Source organism: Channa argus, chromosome 13 (genome assembly GCF_033026475.1).
Source record: "Channa argus isolate prfri chromosome 13, Channa argus male v1.0, whole genome shotgun sequence".
Classification (NCBI taxonomy): domain Eukaryota; kingdom Metazoa; phylum Chordata; class Actinopteri; order Anabantiformes; family Channidae; genus Channa; species Channa argus.
This window is the reverse complement of record NC_090209.1, coordinates 6,719,946-6,732,270: the sequence shown is the minus strand read 5'-3', so window position 1 is coordinate 6,732,270 and position 12,325 is coordinate 6,719,946. Positions and strand designations below refer to the sequence as shown.

The window sequence follows — 12,325 nt, the reverse complement described above, 5'->3', positions numbered from 1 at the left end:
GATATATAACACACACACACACACACACACACACACATATATATATTATTTTTCAATTGCTGATAAGAACTGTGGATGTCAAGCGCTGGTAATTCCACTCATTTCAGTTCAGTCCAAATATTCTTTGCATGCTCACAGAACTGGCAAACTAAATACATTCTGACCTCGATTTAGGGATATGGATATTTTTGAACCTTGTGAGATAAGCTGCTATATCCCCACATACTCTCTATATAAAATACAATAATTCTTTAGAGAAAAAGACAAAAAACTGACAGACTATGTGTATCCTTTGAGTAATAGATTGAAATGACTTATTTGATCACCCCCAGGCATGAGAATGGTTTTAGTCTTGAGTTTATTTTGTCATTGTTGTTCATGTTCTTGTATCAAACTCTCCATCGGTTCTTTTCACTGGAACCCCCAACAACAACTGGGACAAAAACGTGACTTATGAGTCTGCAGTCACGGTGGTTAATCTTTAATGGAACAATTACTTTATTAGAAAACATTACCCAAGTGAGCAAGAGACACACAGAGAGAAAATGGGTTAGTACTGCAGTTTGTGAGACAGTAGATACACTTCTTTGTGCAGTAAACTTCACAGGACTGTGAAGATTTGTAAGAACCTGTATCATTAACCAGCAGATTCAGAATTAAAATTCAGTGTTTTCTAATCCAAGATACATTGTACATGTTTGATGCAAACAAGCACTGCACAGCCCATTAAAACAATTAGATGGTTTTTAAGATTTTTAAAGGCTTTTCCTGAGCTTCTCAACTTCTTGAAGAACACATTTATTGCAACAGTAGATATTTCCATTCAGGGGAAAATATTTGAAGAAAAATGTAAGTCTCAAATTCTGTATATCTAAAATATGTGAAGTCGAGAAATTTCTTAACAATATTATCACTTTGTCACGTATGTGGCCTTGAGTGTGGCACTGGTTTCAAACAACATTTACATACAGTAAAAATTTTTGAAACATTTTGCAAAAAGAAGTAAAAAATTAAAAAATAAGGAAAAAAGTTTGCAAAAAGGAAAACTGCCTGAAAATCAACTAACAAGGAGAAGTGTGAGCTGGCAGCTCTGTAAGCATGCAAAGTACACATAAAACACACTTTATTGATCAGCATGCATTTTAATTAACGTTTTTTAAAGCATGATAAAAATGCCTGATATTTAACATGAATTAATGGCTGAATGCAGACTAAAAGTAGGGGTCAAATATATATATATATATATATATATATATATATATATATATATATAAAAGCTGGTGAAAATGCAAGTTATATAAAAAAACTTGAATAAAAAAGGAAGCCTTTTAAAACAAGTCTAGTATGCTGGAGTTACAGCAGAGGGAGCATTCCTCCTGTCCTCTCCTGGATTTCCTAACGTTTTTCCTCTTTTTCTTCGTCACTCTTTGGTATTTTGCTCTGGACCGGCCAGCAGCATCTCAGAAAGAGCACACTCACTTCCACAGCCGCCCATCAGAGTCTGAAGTGAGGTGGGAAAGCAGGACAAGTCATTATAATATAATGTTTCTTAACTCAGCTCGTGAGGTGATTACTGTTGGGTGATTACTGACATGCATCTCTTTGTGTACACTCTGTCGACTCACCCTTATTGGAGCCTGTGGTCATATTTTTCACTTTCAGTAGGTTGTTTTTGTAGTCTGTGGATTGTAGCAGACACAGGCTAAGAAAGCATGTATTTTTTTTGTTGTCAAGGTAGGTGATGTGTGTGGATGTGTCTCAATGTACCTGAATTCAGATGTTCTTGGTTACAGGCCTTCAGCTCTGTGCAGTCTAATGACATTTCACCTCCACTGATCAGGTTTCTGCTGCACAAAATCAATGACATTCTGTATGAACCTGGCTTTAATCAAAGGCAAAGTGGTGTATCCAACATATATGTATCACAGAGTAATGTCTTACCGAGCAGATCTACGCAGCTCATATTTTAACCCTGGAAGAAAATAAAAACAAACATTAAATATGACCATTACATACTGCTCTCAACATGGCAACTGTAATTAATATGCCTTTCACACTTCACAAGCTGTCAGATATAAGCAGAGAGCGAGCGAAGATTGTTTTTTCCAGATGAACACTCATCTAGCACATACAACAAACACAACCCACACAAACACACACATACCCAATACCTCTTTTTTTGCGTCGCCTTGTCAGAACGATCACAGCAACAACAATGAACACCAGCAGTAACAAAGTTGCCAGGAAGTATCCCAAATGCTGCACAAAGTAAGATCGATGCTCTGGGAGAATGACGTTGACCACATGTGGAGCGTCCATGTTACTGGTCCCTAGAGGCACAAAATAATAAAACCCATAATAAATATTCTATCTTGTAAATATTAAGTGAAACTCATTGAGAATATACTGTATTATTATATGTTTCATGGGCATGTTGAAGCAGTGACATAATGTGGATTAACACAATAGCAATAAACAAGGTTTAAATAGTAATACATTTGACTTCAACTAAACAATTTTATTCCCCTCAATCTTTCCTTTTTGTCATTTGTGTCTGAAGGCAAAAGGAGGGAGAATCAGACTTAAATGTCAAAATGCAGTTCAGCAGTAATGACTTCCAGACTTGATGTCATGGAGCTATTTTTTTTTTCTCCAAAGAAAAACACAGTCTGGCCTGAAAAGACGAGAAGTGTGAGGACAGACCAACACATTCTATAATGTGGTTTGTCTGCATGTCTGTACAGGTTTTCCATTTAGGACTTTTTTGCACAGACACAGAAGTCTAGTCGCAGAATGTATGGAAAATAAATCTGTCACACCTTCATCAATGAACTCTACAGTCTGACTGACTAGTCTAATAATACAGTATAAACAAAGTCTGCTCTGCAGGCAGCACTCACTTTCACAGTGACCTGAACTGTTTATATACACTTTCTAAACAGTTAGTTAAAAGTGACAAGCACAGAACATGTCACTGAACTTATGTTGAATAGCTAATTCACTTTCATTTTAAGTTTTGCAAATGAAAAACCAAATGAACTAACTGAACCTGAGAAAACAAGGTCAGTTTCAAGTTGACTCAACTTGACAGTCATTAAAAGCACATTTTCTTTCCTTTTAAATTTCTCAGTTTACATGGCCAGCTCTTCATTTGGCACAAGTTACTGCTGCTCCCTCAATTATGTTAAATTCCTAGTGTCTGCAGGCAGAGACTGAATTGAAACTTTATCATGGCTAGTGACATTTTTTTATATTAAAAGAAAAAGAAAATATTATTAAAGGCACACACTCCTTTCACCATAAAAGTTTTCTTTCAAATATGTCGATCTATGTTTAATAAGTTGATTCTTTTATTAATTAACAAGTTCATTGAACTCATTGAAGCCATTCATTCATTCAACTAAAAATATAGCTTTATTCTTTGATCTCTCACTAAACCAGATAAGTCACGATCGGTGATCAGGATTTTTAAATTATGATCACCTCTGATCATGATTTCAAACACGCCAGTCAATAAGGGGAAAAAGGACTGGATTAATCACCCACCCACATGGTTGGTAATTATCACCTGTCACTATGTAATGTACCTAATGTGCAATAAAGTGCAAAGACATGTCCAAGGACATTTACTGTAAAGCTCGGCTGTCACAGCAAGAGCTGCAGTCATGTCCCAGCAGTGTCCATTCCCGTTTTTTGTGTTAATGGATATTTCAAATGTGGTGCACAGAGCTTAGCCGAGGTTTTTTTTTCTCATCTGGGATATGCATCATTTTCAGTCAATAACTGAAGGAAAGCATCTTCATTTTCAAAAATAAAGATTTCAGTTGAATTGATGACAGCTCACAAAACACTTCCTCCATGAGTAGAAAGAAAAATATTATATTCATTACTGTCATAAATAATTACAGCGAGAGTAAAATGTTCTCATGACATTTGTATATTAAGAAAATTGCTGGCACCCCTGTAAGAACAAGAAAGCAGGTTGTAATCCAACACACTAACTCATCAGAGGATAAAGGAAGATTGAATGGCTAGCTGAGGTTTACTCAGAGGACCATCAATCCACACGTGTACTTTTTACAATGTACTTTACGGGGTTATTAAACAGGCTGTCATATCTTAAAGGGAAGATTGGGCCGAAAACATTCCTTCAGCAATCCCCTTACTTTGCTATTTCATGTCACAGCTGCCCCAGATGTTAAACAGATGTATCAGACTTCCTTTGGGTGCTGATAAACACGGCTTAAGCAGAGGGTGAAACACACTGGCAGGAACACAGAGCAGAAAATGGGAGAAAAGATGAATAAACAAACCTCAATATAATAATGTGGCGAGTCTAAATTTGTGGTTGCGACTTTTGGAAAACGGGGTCAAATTAAGGGAAAAAAGAAAAGATAAGACCATCCACTCCCTAAATAACTGGCTAAAGTATTGGAGCCTACTCCTCTGCTCGGTTTAGTTAAACGTCTCCAGCAGTAAACAAATAAGCTGTAAAAGAAAAAAAAACGGCAAGTAAAATTAGACCACTTCCTTTGCTGCCAATTTAAGGCTATTTGCTCTAGACAGCTTCCTGAGCCATAACTGCAAATGGACATTTTTAAAAGAGCCCCACTTTTTATTTAGCTATTCTCAATTCACAGTCAACAACTGTATTTTGTTCTTTCTTTTTTCTGCCTTTATCCTTCATTTCTTTACTCCATTCTTCCTTCCTTACTTAGCTTGCTTTCACATTCCTTCTATCTCCTCCCTCCCTCTTCAGCTCAGAGAAAAACACAAAGGTTGGAGGCGAAATTGGCAAGAAGAAGAACTGATTTAACTGACCAACTATGCCTATAAATGTAACAAAAAAACCTCAGGAGCACTGCTCTTATTCAATGCTCAATACTGCCAAATGGCCAAATGGGGAAAAACATTTACAACTACTAACATCTGGAAATCAAAGTTCTAGTGGTATGTGTCTTGTTGTTTAGTATTTTGAGTGGCTTACTTCGTTCTAGCTCGTCATTCTGGAAAATCCTGGGTGCTGTGGTGGAGGCGGGTGGAAGTGGTGGTCCAACAGTGAGCCTGAAGATACGTCTCTCATGCAGACCGCAGTAGTGGTGATGCAGATGGCAGGAGTAAAGGCCTCTGTCAACAGGCTTCAAGTCAGCAATGGTCAGTGAGAAGTCCCCTAATGTAAAAGCATCCTCAGCCACACTCATCTTGTTCTGGGCAAAGAGTGGTCCATAATCGCGACGCTCTCCAGAGGCATACAGGTCAACCAGCCGGTCAGCCCTATCAGGGCGCACTCCAGGGGGCTGGAAGTCCCAGTGTGCCACCTGCTGCTGGTCCTCCTGAAGACCTTCTCTCCACAAGGGTCGACGGTTTACACATGGCAATACCACTGAGCTTCCCAACAAGACGATGAATATAGTCTTGTCTCCATCCCAGTAACGTTTCTGTTTCCTGGCTGGAAACATATGAGTGTGAAAATCATTCCTACGTATGGTCTTTGATCATGACTCATGAAATAACATTAGGCTCTATGATTAGGAGATCTCACCTGACTTTGTGACATTAAGGAGGATTTGAATGGACTGGTGAATCTTGCAGTAATGATGGTGCAGATTACAAGTATAAACCCCTTTGTCAGTTGCGACCACATCTGAAAAAGAAAAATATCCAAACATTACAGTTTCAATAAGAGAATTTCACGTTCATGATGGTACTGAAAAATAAAGACATCTCACTGTTGATGATGAGGGAGAAGTTGCCATCATTGAAGGCAGAGTCTGGGAGGGAAATACGTCCCTTGTTGAAGCTGTTGTAAACCCTCTGTCGGGCTCCGGGAGACATGTCCAAAATCCGTTCTACAGAATACTCTGGGCTACTGTGTAATACGTCCCAGTGCACCACCCTCTGACGATCCTTCAGTCTGTCTTGGGTCCACACCATGCGGGGGCTGTGGCAGGGCAACACAGCCTCAGATCCTGCAGGGAGGGTAATGTTCTTGGCCTCCACCACCACACCAAGACTGGTGCTGCTGCTCTGACCCCATACTAACACAACATATAAACACATGATTTAAGAAGATCAGTACAGAAATCCTTGAAACAGATTATTATTTTTTTATTAATTTATTACAATCAGGACCGGATTTTGTTGGCCTAGTTTGTTTGTGCATACAAGGATGTTGTCTTTAGTTGCCATTGGCTCACACAGTAACAATAACAAGGATGATTCACAATGACACGATAACAAGGAAAGTTAAACAATTTAAACACACAAGCATACATTCAGTCTTTATGATAGCAGTGCAAAGATAAATAAAAGATATCTTACCTCCTGGCAGGAGGAGCACAGCAAGAACTGAAACAGAGAAAAGCATGAATGATAAGAGTTGTAGCCTACTGGGACTTTGAATTCATCCTGTCTAGTGCTATTACAAAGCTTACAAACCTTTTTCACATATTAATTGCTTCACCGAATCAAATAAATAATTGTTATAGATTGTTATATTATATGTTATATTATTGATTTTTAAAAGTAAGTAAAGTAAAAAATAAAATAAAAAAGTTTACAATGTTGTACTTTACAGATGTGAGATAATGTTCTAAAACATTTGTATGGATATACAATCCATAAATATACAAAAAATGGGAGGAATATTATTAAAAGGCATTTGAAAAAAAACTAAAAGAAAAAAAAGAAAAGATTTAAACAAACAGTGTTTGCTTATCTGCTCTCTAGAGGACGGCTGCTCCATAATTTAGAGGCCTTGTTCTGTCGACCTGAGAGGCCTGAAGGACCTATCAGGGATCAGCAACTAATGTATGACGGCCAGTGTAATAAATCCTACACCGGGGTGATGTGAGGACACCGAATCTTTGTTACTGTCTAGTAACAAAGATTCGGTGTCCTCACCCCGTGCAGCAGAGTTTAGCAGAAATTGTAGATCTGTTTTGGAAACTCAGGTTAAACAGGAAAAAAGGGTATTAACATAAACTAAACATGACGATATGAAGCCGTGGAGGATTTGTTCTAGCTGCTATTAAGATAAAAGGGGACAGACTTACAAAACCCATGAGTTTGTGAAGTGTTTGTATTGAAACCACTTTAAAATCCCTGAAGAGAGCTGAAGAAAATAACATTATTTAGGATGTTAAGTACATGAGGGCTATCAGTGCTATGCACTTGGTGATAGAATATCAAGAGAGGAGTAGGAACGCGATAAGTCATTTAGTTCCTGTGATGAAAGAGGAGTGAAACTGGGCATAGCAGGTGAAAAACAATATGTCTCAATCAAATAACTGGTTTGAGTGATTAAAACTCTGGTTTTGCAAATTTCATTGACAAACACAGTTGAGGAATGTGCAGGATCTTTATCATTTAGAATAGAATTATTAGCTGTAAAAAGACTTGGGTTACTTTTATTAACGGCTGTAAGATTATTAAATTTGGTGTTTCGGGCCTCTTTGATCTTTACGTTTACAGACATCATTAGCTCCTTCATGTTAATGAGGTAAACCTGACGCTTTGTGGTTTCCACCTGTGTTTAACCTGCCTGCATTGTCTTTTCATGAAGAAAATGTCATGACTGATCCAGGATTAACATCTGAAACCGAAAATGAGTCTCCTTTAGGGGAACTGAGGTGTTTAAAGCAGTCTGAGTTTATAAAAGCAGCTAAGCCAATGAGGACCATGGAAAGTAACATGCTTACGGTCAGAGATGAAATGAGCCCCATTTGTGTTAAAAAAAAAAAGGCACATGTTGCACCACTCATTAGATCTGTGCTGTGGCTTCCAGTAGCCACCCACATCAGGATCAAGGCTCTGACTCTTTCCTAAAAAGTGGTCAGCTCGACAGCACCTTACTACTAAACGGTATCATGTGGTCTCATCTGGTGGTCTCTAAAGATCACAAGAAGGGCTCTTTAGCTTAGTGCTCCCACAACTCTTTTGCAACCTCCTTAAAAGAAATTACTATCTGTCTGTCATGTCTTGCACTTTTTCCACTGAACACTGGACTTTAATGTTTCTCCTTGACTTAGATCTTTTGCTTGTACTTTGTTCACAAGCTGCTTTGGATAAAAGCAAATGCAAATAAAGTCAGAAATTTAAAACAAAGGATTCATGGGGCATTGATCTAACATTCATCAGGCCAAATGAGACATGTTTCTGTTGCGGTAGCTGGGTTGAGGTGTGAACATGAGGGAATACTAAATTGGAAAGATTTCTGCATACAGTTTTGGGATAGTTAGAGAGAAACATTTATTACGGTGGGAGGGACATAAATGCCCGGTGTTAAAAAAACAAGACTTTAAAAACGACTGTAGAAAAAAACAGATGTCAACAATATTCTGGACATATATTGACTATTTGTGTTTTCCTGGGATAGAAGTTTTCCTACAGAGATTTTGGTTCTTCTAACGCGTTTTTCCCACAGTTCTATTTCGTTGTATGTTTACAGAAGGCTGAGAGGAGACACATGCAGCCAAAACACACAGACCCTCTATTCATCCTGGCTGCTGCTGCGGCTGGGTTGTTGCAAGGCCATGATCCTGAAGGGATAAAAAACCAGGCTGCTGTTAAAGCTCGCTTCACTCACACACCGTGGTGTTGAAAGTCCCAGAACATGCTCAAACACCTGTGTGTTTTGACGATCCTAGTAAAGCTATAGGTGCAGAACCTTTCAGTGTGGTGCCATTTTTCAATCAATGTCTGGATAAATTGAAGATCAGAAAAAACATAAACATTCCAATTTATAGTTATACAGCCTTGAAAAGGCCATGATTAATAAGCACCTGCTATGGTTCACAAAAGGCCTCCATATATCCATATAGTTTAGGGTCATTATATTTAATGACAAATACTAATAAAAATGATTCTAGTAACAAGGTGACATGGATAAAGGCCCAAATAAAAAAAAGGAAAAAAAAGGAAAAACAGGATAAAAGTGTGTTCCAAGAAGAGATGGAAAACAAGTTACAACAAGTTACTGAGCTAGCCAATTTAATTTGCTACATCAGGCCATTCCAGAGCACCGGGGCCTGACCAAACATGTACAGTACAGGCCCCTGCTAGAGGGGATTTCAGCAGCCCTGCTATCTTAAACTATGCACATGCTTGTATGGTACTAAGAGTTCAAAATATAACAAGACCTAAGGGCATAAAGATCTTTACAGTAAACTAAACGCAGTAGGAACCAGTAGTAAGCTAAGGTGTGATGTGGATGTGGCTCTTGGTTACTTCGGTCTTTACATCTTTAGTTAAGAAATATAAAATCTTACAGTTGAAATGTTTAAATCTGTAAATTATAGGAGGTTTTTAGTTGAACTTCGTGACAAGTAATCAATGACAACTGCAGTAAAGATATTTATATTTCAAAAGCAGCGGTGGAATGTACATTTACTCAGGTACTCTGCTCAAGTACAATTTTTTGCCAAATATAAAGAAAAAGGAACGGTGGGGTGGGCAGTGGCCGCCTACCGACCATAGGGTCGGAGGTTCACGCCCCGTTCTTCCTGACCACATGTCGAAGTGTCTCTGGGCAAGACACTGAAATCCCAACAGCCCATCCCCATCCCCAACCATGCAGTGCCGGAGAGGGCTGTGTCAGGAAGGGCATCCGGCATAAAAGCTGTACCAAATCAACATGCAGACAAATGATCCACTGTGGCGACACTGAACTCAAGGGATAAGCCGAAAGGACAAAAAATAAATAAACAAAAGAAAAAGGAACAGTATACATATTAACCTGCATCTCAACCAACTTCACCAGCAAAATCATCAGTGTCATTAATGAATTAATGGCATAATAAAAGTAATAATACATGACCCTTCAGCACATTGGCCATACTACTGCTATAATTACAAATAATAATTAGGGAGTATTGTTGTATTGCCACTTTTATTTGGATTAAAGATCTGACCACTTCACTCTCCACTGTTAAAACAGTAAATAAGAAAAGGCTTTATCAACCTACCAAGATCAAGCTGCACCAAGTATATTTTATACATACAGTACATTTCTCTCATCATGGCAACACATGGTTGAGTCACTTGATGTGAGTAAAGAAAACCGTGTTTTTCTAAACAATACTTCACTGGAGCACTGCTACTGTGCAATCATGCAGCGATTTGAGCCACAGCAGTACATGCCCTGATTTCAATAATATGCACCAGTATATGATAATGCTTCAGGCTGAACAAAATGATTTCAGGAAACACACTGGCCTCTGAGAGGAGACCTCATGCTGGAAAACTTTAGTGGGTTTTCTATTGAAGGGTATACACTTTTCTGGAGAAGGTAAAACAAAGTATCTCAGCCCCTGTAATTTTCTCTCATCTCTCCTCCACACACACACAGGCTGGCGATTCACAAGGCTGGTGTAACACTAAAGACTTAACAACGTGCTGCTGAATCACCAGTGATAATAACAGACATTCACCAAATGACCTGCCAAATCATTGCTGTCATTTGTTACCCCAGGATTCGCATGGAGTATCACTTAACACACTGTCGACCCGAACTTAAAATTAAAACAGGGTTTACTCATATGACTCAAACATAAAAAATGAATTTACACAGCGTAAATTCTGTGATTCATGGCTGCTGCTGTGTGTGTGAATTTTACTCACAGCTTTGTCACTTATTATGTTACTTTATACCTCCGGTCACTACATTTCTAAGCAAATTAATATTGACTACACAATTTTACTTCTCTAATATTAGACATAAAAGGCAAAAGGTTGAGCAAGGTCCGAATAATGAACCTGGGTGGCAGGAATTTGTTTTGTTTTTTTGGCCTGCCTGCCCTCCCCACTAATTATCTCACAACCCCCTCGGGTTTATCTTGATATGCACTTGAGTGGCCAAACCTCCACTAAATAGATTAGAGACCCCTGGACTAACTATAGTATAGAGCTGCACATACATTGGTTTTTATAAAGTGTTTACACCCCTTTGCTTTTTGAAGACTTTACTGAATAAAATGTATTGGATAAAGCTGACATTTGTGCCTACAAACCTCATACCTGTCATACCTTCTTCTGAACCTCTTTATTACGAGGCTCAAATATTCGGCAGCAGATCCGTTGAACACAGCAGTTCAGCAGAGTCAAGCGATTGCCTTCTTATTGTGATCTTATAATTTTGTCCCCTGAATGAGTAGCTACATGTTTATAAGCTTATTGCGCTCAAAACAGCAGTACTAATTTTTCCATGCCTTGTTGCTGGCGCCCCTTCATTAAGACTGGGCCCATCATAATAAACATGGTTTAAGTGGTAATCCCCCCACCTCCCATACTGACACATTTAATGTCTGGCTGCTGGATTGTGCTGACTCCTCTACTCAGACCGCAGTTAACTAGAAACACATTGGCCTGAAACCATAAAAAAAATCCCACATAAACACCACATATCTAAAGCCCGGGATCCACGCTGCCTTGTTCTAAACTGTATGCAATGCTGCGCTGATTCGTTTTCAGAACTCAGATTGTTTAACAAGAGGTTGTTTACAGGGGGAAAAAAGCCAGTGTTGAGGAACATTAGTAAAACCATTAATATTGTTGGAGGCAGGTGGGTTTTAAAAAGTGCAGGCAACATATTAAATACACACCCAGAAAATGAGACGCATTCTAGGTTTAAAAAAAATAAAGACCTTAATCCCACTACAACTAGTTTAGCAAATACATCATAGGTATTGTAGTGTCAATAATAAATAAGCAAATAAATACTCATAGGCCTATGCAAACAGAAAAGGACATGTAATTTTAGTTTTGCCAATTAACAACTGAAACACAACTAAAACCAAAGAAAAGTAAATTAACTGAGGAATAATTTAAACAAAGACATTTTCAGAACAACCAAGCCAACCTGAGCAGTAAAAAGCTTTCGGCTTTTGTCCCCGATTGGTCATTGTAACCTCGATCCAATTATTGCATAAATAAAGTTTCCCCGAGTTGTTTCCCCCGCAATCTCTTAAAAGCAAAACAATTGAAGAACTTACTCTGAAGATGAATCATACCGAGATGCATGTTCTTTGGTTAGCGAAGGTAAAAAACAAACTGTCAGAGGAGCTGTGGGTATCAGTAAATCAAACACAAAGACACTTCAAGTTCACCAAGCTGCACTTCAGCTGTACTTTGTTGTATTTCTGCAGTCTGGAGCCTGCACACGCTCCGCCTCCATCAGCCAATGAAATCCAACACTCCTGCACTCTTCAAGATAAATATGTAATAATCACACTAAGGAAACACAAAGACACACCCACATAGCAGAATCAATAGTGAGAAACTGTTATAGTTGAAGGATTAAGGTTCTTCTGCATTTCGTGTTTTTGAT

The 12,325-nt window shown here is 38.5% G+C and overlaps 1 protein-coding gene across 2 annotated transcripts; it reads right to left on the bottom strand.

Annotated features, from left to right (window-relative positions):
- Positions 1-341: 341 nt before the first annotated feature.
- Positions 342-12,319, bottom strand: LOC137140022 (matrix remodeling-associated protein 8-like). Of its 2 annotated transcripts, none has more exons than XM_067528033.1 (10): positions 11,991-12,319; positions 6,322-6,348; positions 5,730-6,038; positions 5,543-5,644; positions 4,988-5,449; positions 2,172-2,330; positions 1,942-1,972; positions 1,768-1,844; positions 1,626-1,679; positions 342-1,501 (listed from the first exon to the last, which is right to left on the bottom strand). In XM_067528033.1, exons 1-10 carry the CDS (start codon positions 12,016-12,018, stop codon positions 1,476-1,478), a joined length of 1,275 nt encoding a protein of 424 aa, XP_067384134.1. In that variant the 5' UTR covers positions 12,019-12,319; the 3' UTR covers positions 342-1,475. The 2 variants fall into 2 exon arrangements, with proteins under 2 accessions (XP_067384134.1, XP_067384133.1); XM_067528032.1 differs by having other exon boundaries at positions 1,768-1,847; positions 11,991-12,318.
- Between the last annotated feature and the right edge of the window lie 6 nt (positions 12,320-12,325).

Excerpts from the sequence above, each read along its gene's own strand:
- LOC137140022 (XM_067528032.1), bottom strand. The coding sequence starts at position 12,018 with ATGCATCTCGGTATGATTCATCTTCAGA. Across the intron at positions 5,645-5,729 it reads CTTCTCCCTCATCATCAACA|ATGTGGTCGCAACTGACAAA; the intron begins GTGAGATGTCTT and ends TTTCTTTTTCAG. Across the intron at positions 1,502-1,625 it reads GACCACAGGCTCCAATAAGG|ACTCTGATGGGCGGCTGTGG; the intron begins GTGAGTCGACAG and ends ACCTCACTTCAG.